The sequence below is a fragment of the Marmota monax genome, unplaced genomic scaffold, assembly GCF_021218885.2.
Source record: "Marmota monax isolate L192 unplaced genomic scaffold, Marmota_monax_Labrador192_F-V1.1 WCK01_AAM20220418_F8-fsc00220, whole genome shotgun sequence".
Taxonomy (NCBI): domain Eukaryota; kingdom Metazoa; phylum Chordata; class Mammalia; order Rodentia; family Sciuridae; genus Marmota; species Marmota monax.
This window is the reverse complement of record NW_026693909.1, coordinates 61,869-81,933: the sequence shown is the minus strand read 5'-3', so window position 1 is coordinate 81,933 and position 20,065 is coordinate 61,869. Positions and strand designations below refer to the sequence as shown.

General features: G+C 55.4%; 1 protein-coding gene and 1 pseudogene across 2 annotated transcripts; one reads left to right on the top strand and one right to left on the bottom strand.

The window, feature by feature from the left end:
* The first annotated feature begins 1,408 nt into the window (after nt 1–1,408).
* On the top strand, nt 1,409–2,572 carry LOC124105911 (serine racemase-like; annotated as a pseudogene).
* A 4,976-nt stretch (nt 2,573–7,548) lies between these two features.
* LOC124105901 (regucalcin-like) lies at nt 7,549–18,665 on the bottom strand. Of its 2 annotated transcripts, XR_009228513.1 has the most exons (6): nt 18,223–18,665; nt 11,116–11,281; nt 10,207–10,389; nt 8,964–9,705; nt 7,996–8,150; nt 7,549–7,730 (listed from the first exon to the last, which is right to left on the bottom strand). XR_009228513.1 is itself a non-coding variant. In XM_058585225.1 (4 exons), the coding sequence occupies exons 2-4, from the start codon at nt 11,276–11,278 to the stop codon at nt 7,605–7,607; spliced, it is 444 nt and encodes a 147-aa protein (XP_058441208.1). In that variant the 5' UTR covers nt 11,279–11,281; nt 18,223–18,665; the 3' UTR covers nt 7,549–7,604. The 2 variants fall into 2 exon arrangements, 1 of the variants encoding a protein (XP_058441208.1); XM_058585225.1 differs by lacking the exons at nt 8,964–9,705; nt 10,207–10,389.
* Nucleotides 18,666–20,065: the final 1,400 nt, after the last annotated feature.

Genomic DNA, 20,065 nt, shown 5'->3' with positions numbered 1-20,065 from the left:
AATTAATTTATTTTAATGTGGTACTGAAGATCCAACCATGGCCTTATGCATGCCAGGCAAGTGCTCTACCACTGAGTCACAAGCCCAGCCCCTGCCCCATGGCCTTTAACATTAATATGATATAAAAATTATGGTCCTGAAATTAACATAAAAGCTGTCCTGTGGCCTTCCAATGCAGATATTATATCCATCCTATGGCTTCCCTCTGCCCTTTAATATTAATATAATAACCTTGTGATAGCATGTAAAACTAATATAATAGCTTCCCTATAGACTTCACTATTAATATATCATCCATATTATGACCTCTAAAACTGATAGCTGTCCTGTGGCCTTTGTTACTAATATGATCTCCATAATATTGCAATGGAAAACTGATAAAATAGCTGCTCTGTGGCATTTACTATTAATATGATTTTCATATTAGTGCATCAAAAACAAATATCAGAGCCATTAGAGGCCTTTAATACTAATATGATATCCAAACTATAGTACCTAAAATGAATATTGTAGCTGGGCTTTGGCTTTTAAATCTAATGTGATATCCATACTATGGCATCTAAAACTAGAACAATAGCTCCCCTGTAGCTTTTAATACTAGTATGACATCCATATTATGACCTCTAAAAACCAATGTGATAGATGTCCCGTGACTTTTAATATGATTGTGACACCTTTTCTACAGCCTGTGAAACCAATATAATAACTCTCTGGTGGATTTTAATATTTAATATACATGACATAGAATCTAAAACTGATAAACAGGTGCTCTGTGGCCTTTAATATTAACATGATATTTATATTATAGTACATTAAGCTAGTAAAATATCTACTTTTTAGCCATTAAACTAATGATATTCATGCTATACTATTGAAATTAATATATCAGTTGCCATGTTGACTTTAATACTAACATGTTATGCATACTTGAACATCTAAAAGTGACATAATTGTTGACCTGCCATTTAATACTAATATGATATCCATGCTACAACATGTAAAACTGATATAATGGCTTCCCCGAGATCTTTAAAACTAACAAAATATCCATCCCTAATATAAGAGCTGTCCTGTGGCCTTTAATAATATAATATAATATATATAATACTAATGATATTCATATTATGTCATCTTAAACTGATAAAATAGCTGCCCTGTGACCTTTAATATTAATATAATATTATACTGTAGCATCTGAATTAATATAATGGCTGTACTGTGGTCTTAGCACTAAATAATATACATACTGCATCACCTAAAACAAATAGTTGCCCTGATGCCTTTAATACTGATATGATATCATACTAGTAGAACATCTAAAACTGCTTAGTATAGCATCTAGAACTGATATAATAGCTGTCCTGTAGCCTTAAATACAAATAAGGTATACAGGAGGCTGGAGGTGAAGGCTCTGGAGCGGTGAGTGTGGAAGCAATAAAATGTAAAACACAGGAGCTGTCAGCAGCCACGTGTCCTACCATATGGAACCAGCTGGTCTGCAGGGAAAAAGAAGCCAACGTGCAAAAAGCAGCAGAGAACCATGTGTGCTCAGTGCTACATCTCCTTTGCTGATGTTGAAAAACCTCACATCAACATTCGAGATTACATCCATCTCACACCAGTGCTAACAAGCTCTATTTTGAATCAAGTAGCAGGACGCAATCTTTTCTTCAAATGTGAAGTCTTCTAGAAAACTGGATCCTTTAAGATTCGTGTGGCACTTAATGCCATCAGAGGCTTAATTCCTGCCACCTTAGAAGGGAAGCCCAAAGCTGTTTTTACTCACAGTAGTGGAAATCATGGCCAGGCTCTCATTTATGCTGCTAAATTGGAAGAGATTCCTGCTTATATTGTGGTACCCCACACAGCTCCCAACTGTAAAAAACTGGCAATACAAGCCTATGGAGCCTCTATAGTTTACAGTGAACCGAGCGATGAGTCCAGAGAAAAAGTTACAAAAAGAATTTTGGAAGAAACAGAAGGCATTGTGGTACATCCCAACCAGGAGCCTGCAGTGATAGCCGGGCAAGGCACAATTGCCTTAGAAGTGCTGAGTCAGGTTCCCTTGGAGGATGCACTGGTGGTTCCTGTAGGGGGGGAGGAATGGTTGCTGGAATGGAAATCACTGTTAAGGCTCTGAAACCTAGCGTGATGGCATATGCTGCTGCACTCTCGAATGCAGTTGATTGCTACAAGTCCAAACTGAAAGGGAAACTGACCCCCAATCCTTATCCTTCAGAAACTATAGCAGATGGTGTTAAATCCAGCATTGGCTTAAACACCTGGCCTATTGTAAGGGACCTTGTGGATGATGTCTTCACTGTCACAGAGGATGAAATCAAGTGGGAAGCTAAAATCTCAGGACACAGCTGGTTTGGGAAAGGATGAAACTACTCATTGACCCTACAGCTGGTGTGGGAGCGGCCGCTGTGCTGTCTCGGGATTTTCAAGCAGTTTCTCCAGAAGAAAGAACATCTGTATTGTTCTCAGTGGTGGAAATGTGGACTTGACCCCCTTAACTTGGGGGAAGCCCGCTGAAAGGCCAGCTCCTTATCAATCTGTTTCTGTTTGATTTATATAAAAGAAAGAGATGGGTTCAGTGTCTCTCTAGATACATGAAATTTTTGTTTTTCATGTTCCCCCATTTGGGGCAGCTCAGTGGCAGAGCACTTGCCTGGTGTGTGCAAGGACCCAAGTTTGATCCCCAGCACCAAAACATCTTCTCGTAAAGTTTTCAAAGTCCTAATGGAGAACAGATATTTCAGTAAGTTTAATAGTTTTCTTAGACTAAGCAGAAAAACTTCCATACTTAACTGAGCCAAGATCTTTTGTAAACAGGACAGCAGACTGTTGGACTGAAGTATTAACTACAAACTGCTCAGTCACAACCTGCAGGCCCCATCTACAGTGCTAATTAGTAACAATAAGACAGAATCCTTCTGAATCCCAAATTTCACATTTTCTTACCTAAAGGCTCCCTGATGTGTCATCTACGGCCCCACTTGGTTCTCAGTTCCACTGGTTGAAACCATAGCACATCCTCTTAGAATGCAGCATACAGAAGACCAAAATGAAACATTTACTCATAATGTAAACACAACCCTCACACCATAAAAGCAATAAGATCCCATCCTCTTCCTTTGTACCTACCTCTATTAAAAAACATAACGTTAAAATAAAAAACAAATAAGATATACATACTCTATCATCTAAATGGATATAATATCTCCCCTGTGGTCTTAATACTAATATAATAGCTGTCCTGCAGCTATTAGTACTAATGTGATTACCTATTTTGGCATCTAAAACTGATAAGATAGCTGCCCTTTGGCCATTAATATTAATAAATTCTCCATAATGTAGCATCTAAATCTGATATAATAGCTGCCAATACTATTATGATACTCAGAATACTATCTAAAAATAATATAGTATCTAAAACTAATATAACAACTAAACTTTGGCCTTTATTAGTAATGTAGTATATTTACTGTAGCATCTTACAGTACTGTAAAAACTTCCGTGTGGTATTTAGTGTTAATATATGCATACTGTGGCTGCAGAATAAGATAGTATAGCTCTCATGTAGCGTTTCACATTAGTATAATATCCATACTACAGCATCTACATTAATATAATAGCTGCTCTGAGGCTTTAATATTGAAGTAATATCTATTCTATAGCACCTAACCCTAACTCTAACCCTAACCGTTCAACTAATATAAAATAACTGTTCTGAGGGTTTAATACTGTTACTAATATAATAACTTCCCTGTAACCTCTAATGTTAATAATACATCCAAACAATAGCAACTGAAACTAATATAATAGCTGCCCAGTAGTCTTTTATACTAAATTAATATCCACGCTATAGCATCTCAAGCTAATATGATATCTGCCCTGTGGCCACTAATGTAGTGCCATATGATTGCATCTAAAACGGATATGATATCTGCCCTGTGGCCACTAATGTAGTGCCATATGATTGCATCTAAGACGGATATAATAGCTGCCCTGTATCCTTCAATTCCCATACGACACCCTTATTATAGCATCTTAAATTGATACGATAGCTAATCTGTGGCCTTGAATATGATAGCCATATAATACAATATCTATAATATAGCATTTAAAATGGATATAATATCAGCCCTATGGCCTTTAGCCTTAAATTTAATAAAATCTCTATACTATGTCTTCTAAAAGTAATATAGTAGCTGCCCTCTGAACTTTGATACTATTATGATATCCATACTATATATAGCATCTAAAGTTAATATAAATTAACTAAATGCCTACTGCTCTGGCATTTGATAATAATATGATATCCAAACTATAGTATCTAAAATGAAAATAATAGCTTAATACTAAAAAGTTATATATAGTATAGCATATAGAACTAATATAATAACTGAAGTTTTGGCTTTAATACTAGGAATTGAAACTAGGGGCATTTAACCCAGCCCTACCCCTATTTAACCCAGCCCTATCCCAGCCCTTTTTAGATTTTTTTAATTTATTTTGACACAGGGTCTTGATAAATTACTTGGAGGAATCACTAAGTTGCTAAGGCTGGTCTTGAACTTGTAATCCTCCTGCCTCAGCTTCCTAACTCACTGGGATTACAGGCATGTGCCACTGCCTGGCTGGGCTTTAATACTAATATGGTGTGCATACTACAGCACCTATACTAAGTACTGTAGGAGCTGCCTGTGACACTGTTGTTAATATCATAACCATACGTGGCCTCTTAAGGTAATATTATAGCTCTCCTGTGGCCTTTCATGTTAATACAAAATCCACATATAGCATCTAATGCTGACATACTAGCTGCCCTATGGCCTTTAATAATATCAACACTGTGCCCCCTAAAACTGAAATGATAGTTGCCCTGTGGCCTTTTAATACTATATAAAATCCATACTACAGCATCTAAAACGAATATAATACCTGCTCTGTGACCTTCAATTCTTTTATGATATCCCATACTATAGCATTTAAAACTAAGAAATAGCAGCCCTGTGGCCTATAGTTCTGATATAGTATCCATACTTTATCATTGGAAATAATATAACAGTTGCCCTGTTGTCTTTAATACTAACATCATATCCATAGTATAAACTCTAAAACTAATACTTAGCTCCCCTGTGACGTTTAATACTAATATAATATCTATACTATAACATCTGAAAGAAATATAATACAAGCCCTGTGGCTTTTAATATTGATGGAATATCCATCTTATTGCATCTTAAGCTAATATAATAACTGCCCTGTGGTTTAATATTATTATGATATCCATAGAACAGCATGTAAAATTAATATACTAGCTTCCCTTTGGCCTTTAATGTGAATATAATATCCATGCTCTATCTTCCAAATTTACTAAAATAGCTACACTGTAGGCTTTTATAATAAAATGATATCCATTAATTAATAAAATAAAATAATGGCATTTCAAGTTATTTTAATATAATACTAATGCAGTATCCATATTTTTACTTCTAAAAGTGATATAATTCCTGCTCCATGGGCTTCAATACTGATATGATATCCATACTAGAGCATCAAAAACTGATAAAGTGGCTGCCCTGTGTCCTTTAAGACTAATATAGCATTTAAAATTGATATGACAGCTGCTCTGTGGCCTCTGATATTAATACAATGTCCATATTATAGGATTTAAAACTGATCTAAGGCCAGGCGCAGTGACACATGCCTGTAATCCCAGTGGCTCAGGAGGCTGAGACAGGAGGATTGTGAATTCAAAGCCAGCCTCAGCAAAAGTGAGGCGCTAAGCAACTCAGTGAGACTCTGTATCTTAATAAAATATAAAATAGGGCTGGGAATGTAGCTCAGTGGTCGAGTTCTCCTGAGTTCAATCTCTGATACCAAAAACATAAAAAAATAAAAATAAAACTGATATAGTATTTGCCCTGTGGCCTTCACAGCTAATATGATATCTATATTGTTGCATCTAAAGGTAACATAATAGCTGCCCTGTTGTGTTTAACACTATTATTATGTCCATCCTATAGTATCAAAAACTGATATAGCTGCTCTGTGGCCTTTTGTATCATATGTTAAACATAATATTGCATTGAAAACTGATATAATAGCTGCTCTGTGGCTTTTGGTTCTAATGTGATATCCATATATAGAAGAGGTCCCTGCAGACCTGGGGCAGCGGCTGGCAAGCTGTGGGCATTCCCACAGAGGTGAGTGCTGGCCCAGGTGACCACTCTCCTGGCTGACCATCTGCTCAGGCAGGCACAGAAACTGCGCAGCCAGGGTGGGCAGGAGGGACACTTCAGTGAGGACCCGGCACCCCGCCCCCTGGCCTGGGGCAGCGCGGGCGTCCACTGTCTTACAGGTGTCCTCTCCAGCGCTCTGTGTGGCATACACCAGCACCACACAGACAGTGGACACCAGTGCTTTCCAATGTAGACAAGGCAAAGCCCAGATGCCTCCTGGACTCCCAGCCCCTGAGCAGACAGTGGTGGTCAGCAGGAGGATGCCCACTTCCTGGGCCCCTGTTTGGCCTCCCCAAGGTCCCCGCCTGGCCCCTCAGCACCCTGTATCAGGGGCTGCACCTGAGACCAGGTCTCTCCCTTTTCCCAGGCCAGCTGCCCCTCTCCAGGACTGACCACTAGGCCAGGACCAACTCCACACAGGCCTCACTCCCAGATGGAGGCTTGAGCCCCAGGACAGCCCTTCCTGGTCACAGCACTGCCCGCCCCTGCCCACAGCACAAGCTGCACTCTGCCACATGACCACGGGGACCCCAGGACAGAGACTCCCGGCAGCTGGCAAGCAGAGCTGAGTGCACCTGCAGGCCACCTGTGTGGGGACCTCCAGGAGCTCTGTGCTGAGCCCTATGGAGTTGGGGACTCAACATTCTACATCACTCTTAGCATGTGCGTTTGGGGAGGGCAGAGTGGAGCCCCTGTGCAGGGACAGTGCCCAGGGGCCTCTCGGGGTTACGCAGGGAGTTCCCACTCCACCAGTACCTCCAGCCTAGGTATATCCCTGAAGACCCAGAAACAGAGACTGGAATGAAAACTTGTGTGTGAATATTCACAGCAGCACCATGCACAAGGGTCAGAAAGGAGAAGTGACCCAGTTGTCCACTGAGGAGGAATGGGGAATAGGACGAGTCCATCCACATGATGGAATATTACTCAGCCCTGAAAAGGACTGCAGCTCTCACACGTGCTGCAAGTGGGACAGACCTTGAGACCTGGGGCTCGGTGAGAGAAGCTGACACAGAGGGTCACATAGTGTGGACTCTGTGGGCAGGACCTATCCACAGCAGGCCATCCAGACACAGACAGTGGGCAGGTGATGGGGCTGGGCAGGGGACAGGGTCACTGCTGGAGTGCAGGTGCCTTTCAGGGGTAAGTAGGCTGTTTGGAAGTAGAGGTGCTGGGTGCCCAGTGCTGTGAAGGAACCTGATGTCCAGCTTGATCCCTGGCTGATGGACTTGTGCACGTGCAGCACAGCTACAGCCCATGCTCAGGTTCCTGCTCTCAGTGACCCAGCACCAAGTGGAGGCAGAGAGGCCAACCTCAGTGGCCACATTTATTGTCAGCTGTGAACAGTGGTCAGGCAGGGAGCGCCCTGCCAGAGCGGAGCCTGGCCCGACCCCAGGGACCAAGGCCTGGCTTGAGCTGCGCTGGACTGTGGGGTCCCTCAGCCAGCGAAGGGGCGGGACGCCAGAGGCCCATGACCTGCGGGAGGAGAGGGTGGAGATAAGTCCCTGGGCGCGGCTGAATCTCTCCGCAGCACCAGCCACGCCAGCTTCCTAAACCTCCCGTAAACGTCTCTGTGCACAGCAGGGCATGTGGGGCCTCGGGAAGGCTGTTTTCCAGGTGGACAGATGTCCCCATGGATGCTGCCAAGCCCGCTCCAGTCCCCAAGGTCAAGATGCATTACACCTGGCTGAGAAGACGTGGCTGGGAGCCAAGCTGACCCTGGCAGGGAGACCCCACTGACCTTGAAGACGTGTCCTGCCTGTGGCTCCCGCAACAGCTGCTCTGGACTCAGGCTGTCCACTGCAGAGGTCACGTACAGGTTGGAGTAGTCAGCCCCCCGGAAGCTGCAGGACGTCATCCTGGACACTGGCATCTCCAGGGTGCACAGCCGTGTCCCTGTGAGTAAAGCTCAGGTACGTCCCTGAAGCCCAGCCACCCACCTGCTGCAGGACCCCAGGTGGCCTGACTGTGCCCACTCCCCAGTGGGGCCCTGGGCCTGCTGGTTCTCCCTGGCACCTGCAGCACTTGATCCCCAACTCTGCCCTGCCTCGTGGACTGCAGGGGTCAGCAGGGCCACCTGGAGCCCAGGAGCTGGACAGGCAGGAGGAGCCCCCTGGAGCCCGTGGAGGGAGCTGGACACCATGGTAAGAGGTGGGTCCTGTCCACATTTGCACCCCAGAACCTGTGAGTGGGACCTGCTGTGGGAACAGGGTATCTGCAGAGGTCATTAGTGAAGGGTCCCAAGATGGGCTCCTCCTGGGTCAGGGGGCCTCATGCAATGGCTGTGTCCTCCCAAGAGACAGAGGGGGGGACACAGACCCAGAGGAGGAGCCCCGTGGAGACGGAGGCAGAGACTGGAGTGAGGGGCCACCAGCCCAGGGCCGCCTGGAGCCCAGGAGCTGGAGATGCAGGAGGAGCACCCTGGAGCCTGTGCAGGGAGCTCAGCCTGGGACCCTGGTCCAGCCTCCGCCCTCCAGGGTGGGAGAGGACAAGGTCCTGTGGTTTTCAACCGCTGGTTTGTGGTCATTTGCTACATCAGCCCCAGTGTTCCCTGCACTGGCCAAGTGCTGAGGGGCCACCCTGGCACTCCCGCCATCTGCACAGGTCGCCCTGTAGCTGGACAAGCAAGTGGTGCTGCCCTCCCACTCCTGAACCCTGAACACCGTGGCACAGAGCACCGCATGGCCCCTCCTTGACCTGTGCACACACCTGTCTCGGGGTCCATGCGGATCACCCTGCCTCCGTCAATGCAGGCCACCCAGAGTGTCCCCGTGGTGTCCACGCACAGCCCATCTGGCATGCCTTGCTTTGGCTCCATCTGGCACACCAACTGTGGGTCTGCTGCGGCAGGACAGACAGAGGCGCGTGGCCCCTCACTGCCCAGACCAGGAGGTCACATAGCGTGGCCTTAACAACGGGAGGGAGTGACAGACCCAGTGGTGCTTCTGGGACCCCAGGAGGGGACTCGTGAGGGTGTCGGGGGAGGAACACGGAGGATCCCGCCCAGGGTGGGTGTGGAGGGCTGGCCACAGAGGCCCCTATCCTGGGAGGGCGTGGGGGGCTGGCCACTGGAGGCCCCGCCCAGGGAGGGCGTGGGGGCTGACCAAGGAGGCTCCTATACCAGGGAGGGTGTGGGGGGCTGGTCACGGTGGCCCCGCCCAGGGAGGGTGTGGGGGCCTGGCCACGGATGCCTTTGCCTGGGGAGGGCGTGGGGGGCTAGCAACCGCAGCCACTACCCAGGCCTCCTGTCTGCAGGTCGTAGTCATAGGCCCGCACAGAGTAGTCCAGGCAGTCCACGTGGTAGAGAGTGCGGTGGTCCAGGGACCAGTCCAGCCCGTTGGGATGCCCAGCTGGTCCAGCTGTCTGACCACGGAGCGGTCAGTGTAGAGTGTGTACAGGGAGCCCTGCCCCGGCTCCCACAGTCCTGGGGCGGACGCTTCTGGCATGGTGCCTGGAGAGAGTGGAAGGTCAGTGGGCAGCGCCCCACCCTGCCCTGCTCACCCCACACAGACCAGCTGTGCAGAGAGCTGTGGTCACCCTCAGTCGGGGGGCAGCAGGCAGGATGGCCCTCAGGCGGCATCTGTGAGTGAGCCTCTGTGCTGGGCGGAAGGGGGGACCCCAGAGATGTCCCACTGGGAAGAGTCCTGCTCAGGCAGAGGTGCAGGGCCCTCAGCCGCACGTGAATGGCCTCTGGCCACCGGCCCTGGCCGCTGCCCCACCCTGGCGGCTTCGACCCTCCCAGGGTCCTCTCTGGGAAGGGACCCAGGAAGAATGACATGGAAGCCATGGGCTTTGGAGTGGGAGGGAACCTGTGGGATGCCCAGCACCTGCATGGCCTCGGGGGGCCGCTTGCCCGCAGCCTGGGGAGGGCTCCTGAGGTCCCCACCCAGCCGGCACCCGCCATGACAGGAGGCTCTCCAGGTGGCCTGGGCCAGTCCTTTCAGCAGCCCACCTGCCACAAACCTCCCGGCGGGGTCCACCTTCCCGTCGTTGAACCTGTTGTGGGGCTTGTCCCTGTCCAGCCAGGCTGCCCACTCCACCTGCCCCGTCGCCCAGTCCAGGAGGCCAAGGCAGGTGCCAGAGGCCACCACGTAGCTGCCCTCTCTGCGCAGAGACACACAGCCAACAGGGTCTCCTGGGAGGGCAGAGGACAGCAGGGTGGCCCAGCTGCTGCGTCTCCAGGAGACAGTGCCACCCCACCCATGGGGCTCCCACCAGGAGGCACCGTCAGGGCACAGAGCACGTCTCAGCACAGGACCAGTCCTGCTGGGCCTGCGTGGACCACCTCTCTGCAACCCCCTCCCCACGACGGGCACCACAGGGCCTCCAGATGGGACTGGAGGCTGCCGAGCCTGCCTGCAGGGCCACCAGGACTGCAGGAGCGGAGAGCGCTGGCCTCTCCTCACGTCAGTGCCAGTGTGAGAGCCGCGGGTGCCCCTGAGCCCTCGGGTAGGACCGCTGGGCCTGGGGCAGTCCTCCACAGCACGGTGCCTGAGGCCAGACACAGACTTGGGGCCAGCCCTGATCTGCAAGGGGGACAGTGGCACCTGCCCTTGGGGAGGGGGAGGGTGAGGGTGAGTGGGGGACGCTCCCAGAGTTCTGCTTCTGCTCCTCAGGGGGTCGTCGTCCACATAGGTGTGCAAGCCCCACAGACACACAGGTACCTCCCAGGTGTGTGAGCCCACAGGGGTCATCAGCCACACAGGTGTGCAAGCCCCACAGACACACAGGTACCTCCCATGTGTGTGGGCTCACGGGTCAGCCATGCAGGTGCGTGAGCCCACAGGTGTCATCAGCCACACAGGTGTGCAAGCCCCAGGTACCTCAGGCCCACCGTCTGCAGCCCCCCAGATCCACTTACTCAGGCCCACGGTCTGCACCTCCCCAGACAGTGGATTCCACCAGCACACAGTCCTGGCATTGATGTCCACATACACCAGCTGCGCGGTCACCTCTTCCCACACGGGACACTCCCTCATCCTGTGCCTCTCCCGGATGACAGCCTGGATCCTGGGGGACGCCATGGCCTGGGAGGAGGACAGGGCTGTGAGTGCCCTGTTCTCTGTCCCATTCTCCTGGTCATCAGGTGAGGGCTGCTGGACTGTGTGGGCTGGGCGCTCCCGGGTGTGTGACACATTCTGTGTCACATTCTGTGGTCTCAAGGACAGCCATCTTCTGCTCATGAAGCCTCACCCAGGCAGACATGGGGATGCAGAGGGAGCCAGCCTAGCCCGCACCCTTGCTGGCTCCTCTGTGCCACCTGGCACTCTGCATGACCCGAGAGGTCAACAGAACGTGCAGGTGTCCCGTCACTTGAAGAGGCACCCCCTGGCAAGGTTCCAGGAGTCCCTGTGCCTTTTCCCTCTGGTGGCACAGTGTGCCCACCTCCCCCACCTTCCAGGCCCCCCAGCTACAGCCTGGGAAGCAGGGGCTGCTAAGCTGAGCCACTGTCCAGGTGGGCCCGGCTCAGAGGCTGTGATGGGGTGCCATCTGCAGGTGGCTGGCTCCGGAGCACACACCCTGCCCTGTCCGCCCAGGAGACCTCTCCCCCAGAAAGGCTCACTTCTCAATGCTCCTGTTAATTGGGCTGCTGTGAGACCCCTGTGCTCCGTGGGATTCAGTTCACAGGGCCCTTCCTGGACCGCACCAGTAGGCCCAGCAGCCCAGGGCTCCCATACTGGGGCGGCTCATGTGCTCCTCAGCCCTGGTCCTGTCCTGCTCGCTCAGCTCTTGAGACTCCACCGCACTCTGGCCTCAGCCAGCTGAAGGCTCCACCAGGTGGGGGCGGCAACTCCCTTCCGCCCTCCCCTCCCCGGTCCCTCCCTCTGTGCATCGCCAAATCAACAGAGCCCGAGGCAGTGGCATGTCCACTGCTCTGTCCTGCAGAGCCAAGGTAGCAGTTGCAGGAGTCACCAGTGCATTCTGCATTAGAGTGGGAGAAGCAGCAGCTCCTGGGACCTCGCTTCAGTAGAGACCCCCCCCCCCCGAGGTCGCAGCCAGCGCCCCACCAGGCATCCCTGAGACTTCCCCTTAGGGCCCACCACGCGCCTCCTCAGCCCTCCTGGGTTCTCCCCTGGCACAGGCGCTGCCCTGGGCAGCGGGACACTCTGCTCCTCTCCTACTGCAGAAGAGCGCCGGCTTGCAACTGGGGGTCCACAGGGCTCACCCAGGCAGGCTCACAGGGAGCACAGGCTTCGCCGGGCAGGCACAGAGGGGGCGCAGGGGAGGCACGGGGAGCCCTGGGCAAGCACACGGGGCCCTGGGCAGGCACAGAGGGGGCGCGGGGAGCCTGGGCAGGCACATGGGGCACTGGGCAGGCGCACAGGGGGCGCTGGGGAGGCACCAGGAGCCCTGGGCAGGCACACGGGGCGCTGGGCAGGCGCAGAGGGACGCAGGGGAGACACCGGGAGCCCTGGACATGCACGCGGGGTGCAGGTCAGGGCTCTACTCACAGGCGTCCTGTAAAGAACTGACTGTGACCTCCGAGCTTCACCTGCTGTCCCGACCCAGCCTCGCACACATGGCAGTGTCACCCAAACGTTCACAGGCACCAGTGCCCCCCGCCCCCGCATCTTACTCCGCCCTCTGAGATGGTCTGGGCGTCACTCCCCGAGCCTCCCCTAGGCTCCTCCAGTGGCCTCTGCCCACGTGCCACTCCAACGACTGCAGTGGGGCCAGGGACCCTGCGTCTCTCCTGTCACCACCACTTTCTGCCAGCAGGATTGCCGGGGCACTCCGCAAGGAGAGGATTTTCGCGGGAGGTGCTGCTCTCTTGCAGGCCCACGCCAAGGGTTCCTCCCGCTGTGGAGGACGGCTTGGCACAGGCAAGTTGTACCCCCTCCACCCCCCGTCCCGAAAGGAGAGGTGCTGGCTGGTTGGAGGTGGAGTCCCCGCACCCATGTCTCCATGCCGCTAAGTGAGCCCAGCTCCTCCACACCCCAGGCTGCAGCCCCGGAACCCGAGGACCCCAGTCCCCATGGTCCCCTCCCCATGGGCTAGAACCGGCCTTGTGGGTGAAGGACTCACTTGGGAACCTCCTCCGCCTGGGTTCCAGCCAGCGCTCGGCAGCATCCTCACCCCAACCCTGGTCCCAGAGCTCCTTAGGGCCCTGGACTGCAGGCGCCTGTCTGGGAGACCACCAAGGTGGGTGCTGGGGGCTGGTTCCTGCTCCCACAGCCCAGGAGAGGCCACCGCCTGGGTGGAGGGGGTCTAAAGGAAAATGGATGGAGAGCTGTACCTGGAGCTCGTCCACTCCATGAAAGGTGCTGGGGATCTTGGGAGCACTGGCTGCAGCCAGGGGGCGCCCCCTCACCCCAAAGGCTCCTGCTCAAGGTGAGGTCAGTGTGTAGCCCTGGCTCTCACCAGATTGAGAGAGGTCCTCTGGTCCTTCTGATTGGCCCTCAGGGTTTGAAGACAGGCCAGGCCCCCCTGCTGGGCAGCCTGCAGTTACCGCTGGAGCCGACCCCAGCATGGGTGTGACCACTCACTGTCTGGCCACAGTGGGCAGGACACACACCTACTCTGCGGGGCTCTTGTGGGAGCAGACACCTCCCAGGACCACCAGTGACGTGCAACTCTTCAAAGCTAAGGGGACATATTTAGGGAGCCATGTGGGACCCTGAGGTCAAGATGGCAGAGGTGGCCCCTGATCCATCCCGATGGCTCTCCTCTCTAAGCTCAAGCCAAGGACAGGCAGCGGCCGGACAGCGTCAGACCTCACAACATCTTGAGCATCAGGACACAATGCTGCCTTGGCTTGGTGGGAGGGTACAGTGGGCTGGAGACAGAAACCAAAGGTGGCAGGCAGTCCCTTGGCTGGGCAGGCAGGGTGGTGGCCTCCATGCAACAGGACCTAGCTCTCCCTGAGACACACTGTGAGGGCACAGAGCCCCACACGCCCTTTGCTCCCACATTCCAGGGGCCCTGGCACCAAACCAATTGTCATGCCCCTGTGACCTCACAACAGGACACCAGGCACCCACCCTTCCCGGCTTCCTGGTGATCCAGCTGTCCTACCTCCAGAGTGCTCGTCCTCCACCTGCCAAACGCTGGCCCATTCCCAGGCCCTGCCTGGAGTCCCGGGGCAGCTTCCTTCTGCACCTGGGGCGGATGATCTCATCTGTCTCATGACTTACACCCTCTGATCTGCCCATGACTCCCCCGTTTGTAGATGAGCACACACGGGCTCCCAGACGGGACTCTGTGCCCAGCACCCTCTTGGAAGTGTATCAGGCATCCCACATGGACTGGCCCACATGCCCCTGCTCCCCTGCCTTCCTCCTCCTGACAATCACCTGCCTTCCTCCTCCCCACCTGCGATGCCTCCCCATGTCCTACCCCAGTGGGGTGACTAGCACCCCAAGTGCACCTGGGACCTCGGGATAGGGCCTCTTTTGCATGTAGGTCTCTGCAGATGTAATTAGGTAATGATCTCAAGATGACACCATCCTGGGTCAGGTGGCCCTCATGCAATGGCAGTGTCCTCACTAGAGACAGAGGAGGGGACACAGGCACAGAGGAGGAGCCACGTGGAGACGGAGGCAGAGACTGCAGTGAGGGGCCACCAGCCCTGGGCCACCTGGAGCCTGTGCAGGGATCTCAGCCTGGGGCCCCAGGTCTTGGCCTCTGTCCTCCAGGGCTGGCAGAGGACAGGTTCCTGTGGTTTTCAGCTGCTGGTTTGTGGTCATTTCCTACATCAGCCCCAGGGTTCCCCTGCACTGGCCAAGTGCTGAAGGGCCACCTTGGCACTCCCGCCATCTGTAAAGTCCCCTCTGTAGCTGGACAAGACATGCCTGGAGCCTGGGGAGGTAGCTAAGCCCTGTTACCCCTGGTCTCAGCCTTCTGCCCTCCAAGGCTGGGGGAGAAGATCCCACCGGACTGGCGAAATGGTTTCAGCCCCTGTGACACTTTGTTTCCAAGCGCAGGACACTAACAGGGCCATGAAATTGCATCCAAAGTTGGCCCCTCATCCCAGCCTTCCAGATGTCCTGTCCACCAGGCTCCTCCCTCCCTCCCCTCTGCTCAGCTCTGCAGCTCCCTGGGCCCCAGGTCTCCTTCCTGCCTCCCCTCTGCTCAGCTCTGCAGCTCCCTGGGCCCCAGGTCTCCTTCCTGCCTCCCCTCTGCTCAGCTCTGCAGCTCCCTGGGCCCCAGGTCTCCTTCCTGCCTCCCCTCTGCTCAGCTCTGCAGCTCCCTGGGCCCTGGGGCTCCTTCCCGCTCAGCTCTGCAGCTCCCTGGGGCTCCCCTCTTCTCAGCTCTGCAGCTCCCTGGGGCTCCCCTCTTCTCAGCTCTGCAGCTCCCTGGGGCTCCCCTCTTCTCAGCTCTGCAGCTCCCTGGGCCCTGGGGCTCCTTCCCCCCTCCCCTCTGCTCAGCTCTGCAGACCCCTGGGTTTGGGAGCCTCTTCAACCAGGTCTCCCTGGCACCACCCTCTCCCCGTCTGCTCCCCCAGAGCAGGACCCTTGTGCCTAGTCAGTGTGAGCCTGTGTCCCCTGCAGTGACTCCTCGGTGTCCTGCTGCCACCCTGCTGGCATGGGGTGGGCTCCCCCACCAGAGCAGGGCTCAGTCACATGGACAGTGTCCAGTTCTCACCCTCCTGGTGACACTCCTCCCTCCCTGTGGGACAGCTGGAGATAGTTTGCTGGACTCGGCCTGCTGGCCCCACGTCCCACTTGGCTGTCCAGAGAAGCCGTGGTGGCCCTGGGGCACCTTGGGAGCTGCAATGACCTGCGTGCTTGTGGGGAGCCCACCAGGTGGGACTCCCTGTGGGAGACCTGCTGGAGTGACTCGCTGGACCCCGACACAGGCCTAGACCCCGGGGTCATGTCCCCTGCCCCCTGGTGGGTCAGTTGGCTCCCTCTGTCCCTGAGCATGAGACCCTGCCCTCCTCTCTTTGGGTCTGTGAGTGGTGGCACTGCTCCATCATGTCTCCTGTCTAGGAGTGGCCTCCTCTGGGGCTCAGCTGAGCACCCCCTGTCCCTACTCCTTCCTGACTGGGGTTGTCGCCCAGGGGCTGTGAGACAGGAAAGCACCCTGGGTCTGCCAGAGCCTCGGGTCACCTCGCCTTAGGCTGCTTCCTGGGAGAGGCACAGGGCAAGGTGGGACTCAGGCTGTGGGTCTGCCTAGGGACAGAAGTCTCCCTGAGAGGCTCAGTGCTCCTCCATCACCAAATCCCACAGCCCAGGGCCTGAGCCTCCCTCCTCCTGTGCCCAGCACTCCATGTCCCTCAAGAGCCCGGGCTGGGCCTCAGGGTCCCGCTGGAGCACTTTCCTCTCCCACGAGTGACTGACTTGTTCCCCAGGCTGTGGCCTGAGCCTCCACCTGAGCCTCTCCTGAGTGACTGGGTCCTGCAGCTGCCCCCGTCACAGCCCTGAGTCTGTGTCACGGTCACCTTCCACGAGCACCTGTTCATCAGACTGCCCGGCTCACCTGCCCTGTGTGTCCAGGGCCGGCAGGACCAGGACATCCCTGCTCACCTGCCCTGTGTGTGATCATGGGATGGACCCAGTCCCTTCCTCAAGGCAGACAGCGGCGCTGATGCTCAGAAGACTGCCTGCGCCCCCTGCTGGCCGCCGTCAGCCCTACACCCTCGGGGCTCAAAGCACCTCCTGCCTCTGGTCCACATCTCTGGGGTTGGGGTCCTGAAGGGCAGGCTGTCCTCTGCAGGGTCCTGGGAAGCTCCTTCCTGCATCTCCCCCACCTCAGGACCCCAGGCCCTAGCCTTGGGTCCTCATCACTCCAGTTTGTCTCCCTGTCCCCTCTGTCCCTTCTCCATCTGCCCCTCTTCTCAGCACCCTGCTGACTCCTTGGGCCCCAAGACCCTCCAGGTCATCTCCCTCTCCGCATCCTTACCTATCAGGTGGCAGAGGGCCTTTGGCATTCCCAGGGCCGGCAGTGGATGTGGACACTGACATTAGCGGGCCACAGAACTCATGCCCTGCGCAGCAAGGACCTCCCTAACCAGAAGAGAGTCTTTGGGAGGCCCTGCCCCAAAGGCATGACCCCCACAGTCCCAGGAGAGCTTCTGGGGAAAAGGGGGAGCTCCCATTTGGAGAGACTTGGAACCCTGCATCATATAGACCTTGGTAGCTATGGGGTGGGGGTGCCCAGTCGAAATTCATCTGCTTGTAGAGGGAATCGGGGCACCCACACACCTATCCCTGCTCACAGGCCCCTGTACCCCTCCCTCCCTCTCCCTGCTCACAGCCCCCTGTACCCCTCCCTCCCTCTCCCTGCTCACAGCCCCCTGTACCCCTCCCTCCCTCTCCCTGCTCACACCCCCCTGTACCCCTCCCTCCCTCTCCCTGCTCACAGCCCCCTGTACCCCTCCCTCCCTCTCCCTGCTCACACCCCCCTGTACCCCTCCCTCCCTCTACCTGTTCACAGCCCCCTGTACCCCTCCCTCCCTCTCCCTGCTCACAGCCCCCTGTACCCCTCCCTCCCTCTCCCTGCTCACAGCCCCCTGTCCCCCTCCCTCCCTCTCCCTGCTCACACCCCCCTGTACCCCTCCCTCCCTCTACCTGTTCACAGCCCCCTGTACCCCTCCCTCCCTCTCCCTGCTCACAGCCCCCCTGTACCCCTCCCTCCCTCTCCCTGGTCACACCCCCCTGTACCCCTCCCTCCCTCTCCCTGTTCACAGCCCCCTGTACCCCTCCCTCCCTCTCCCTGCTCACACCCCCCTGTACCCCTCCCTCCCTCTCCCTGTTCTCAGCCCCCTGTACCCCTCCCTCCCTCTCCCTGCTCACAGCCCCCTGTACCCCTCCCTCCCTCTCCCTGCTCACACCCCCCTGTACCCCTCCCTCTCTCTCCCTGCTCACAGCCCCCTGTACCCATCACTCCCCCTCCCTGCTCACAGACCCCTGTACCCCTCCCTCCCTCTCCCTGCTCACACCCCCCCTGTCCCCCTCCCTCCCTCTCCCTGCTCACACCCCCCTGTCCCCCTGTCACGAGCAGCTTCTCAGCCTTGTCTGGTTACCAGGAGTTCCCTTCCGGATATCTGCACTGGACCCCGGACCGCGACGTACGCGAACACCAAGCACGAACTCGATTGCCTTTTGAAATGCTGGTTTATTCGCACACCACACAAAGCAATACACGAGGTGGCTGGCTCACACTGCACGATCTTACTCTCAGGCGATGAGAGTTGATTGTGAGCAAATACATGGAGTTTCCCTCGCGCTTATATACTCTATATGTTTACAACAAACTTGTTTATGTCTAACTTATCTAACATAAGCACACTACCTAGTTACATCATCAACTTATCTAACATGGGCATACTATCTAGTCATCCTATAACCAAAACATGTTTACAACTAAAAAGTCACTTAGTCACTGCAAAGTCCAAAACAAGTCCAAAACAAGTCCTTTTGCTGATTCATGTTGTTTATTCATCCTTGATGTTTACTCCTGTCACCCCCTCCCTCTCTCTCCCTGCTCACACCCCCCTGTACCCCTCCCTCCCTCTCCCTGCTCACACCCCCCTGTACCCCTCCCTCCCTCTCCCTGCTCACAGGCCCCTGTACACATCCCTGCCTCTCCCTGCTCACAGCCCCCTGTCCCCCTCCCTCCCTCTCCCTGCTCACAGCCCCCTGTACCCCTCCCTCCCTCTCCCTGCTCACAGCCCCCTGTCCCCCTCCCTCCCTCTCCCTGCTCACACCCCCCTGTACCCCTCCCTCTCTCTCCCTGCTCACAGCCCCCGTACCCCTCCCTCCCTTTCCCTGCTCACACCCCCCTGTCCCCCTCCCTCCCTCTCCCTGCTCACAGCCCCCTGTACCCCTCCCTCCCGCTCCCTGCTGACAGCCCCCCTGTACCCCTCCCTCCCTCTCCCTGTTCACAGGCCCCCTGTACCCCTCCCTCCCTCTCCCTGTTCACAGCCCCCTGTCCCCCTCCCTCCCTCTCCCTGCTCACAGCCCCCTGTACCCCTCCCTCCCTCTCCCTGCTCACACCCACCCTGTACCCATCCCTCCCCCTCCCTGCTCACAGCCCCCTGTACCCCTCCCTCCCTCTCCCTGCTCACAGCCCCCCTGTCCCCCTCACTCCCTCTCCCTGTTCACAGCCCCCTGTCCCCCTCCCTCCCTCTCCCTGCTCACAGCCCCCTGTCCCCCTCCCTCCCTCTCCCTGCTCACAGGCCCCTGTACCCCTCCCTCCCTCTCCCTGCTCACACCCCCCTGTACCCCTCCCTCCCTCTCCCTGCTCACAGCCCCCTGTCCCCCTCCCTCTCTCTCCCTGCTCACACCCCCCTGTACCCCTCCCTCCCTCTACCTGCTCACAGGCCCCTGTACCCCTCCCTCCCTCTCCCTGTTCACAGCCCCCTGTACCCCTCCCTCCCTCTCCCTGTTCACACCCCCCTGTACCCCTCCCTCCCTCTCCCTGTTCACAGCCCCCTGTCCCCCTCCCTCCCCCTCCCTGCTCACAGCCCCCTGTACCCCTCCCTCCCTCTCCCTGCTCACACCCCCCTGTCCCCCTCCCTCCCTCTCCCTGCTCACACCCCCCTGTACCCATCCCTCCCCCTCCCTGCTCACAGGCCCCTGTACCCCTCCCTCTCTCTCCCTGCTCACACCCCCCTGTACCCCTCCCTCCCTCTCCCTGCTCACACCCCCCTGTACCCATCCCTCCCCCTCCCTGCTCACAGGCCCCTGTACCCCTCCCTCCCTCTCCCTGCTCACACCCCCCTGTACCCCTCCCTCCCTCTCCCTGCTCACAGGCCCCTGTACCCCTCCCTCCCTCTCCCTGCTCACACCCCCCTGTACCCCTCCCTCCCTCTCGCTGCTCACAGGCCCCTGTACCCCTCCCTCCCTCTCCCTGCTCACACCCCC

Excerpts from the sequence above, each read along its gene's own strand:
- LOC124105901 (XM_058585225.1), bottom strand. The coding sequence starts at position 11,278 with ATGGCGTCCCCCAGGATCCAGGCTGTCATCCGGGAGAGGCACAGGATG. Across the intron at positions 8,151-11,115 it reads GGTGCAGACCGTGGGCCTGA|GGACACGGCTGTGCACCCTG; the intron begins GTAAGTGGATCT and ends CTTTACTCACAG. Across the intron at positions 7,731-7,995 it reads AGGCAGGACACGTCTTCAAG|GTCATGGGCCTCTGGCGTCC; the intron begins GTCAGTGGGGTC and ends CTCCTCCCGCAG.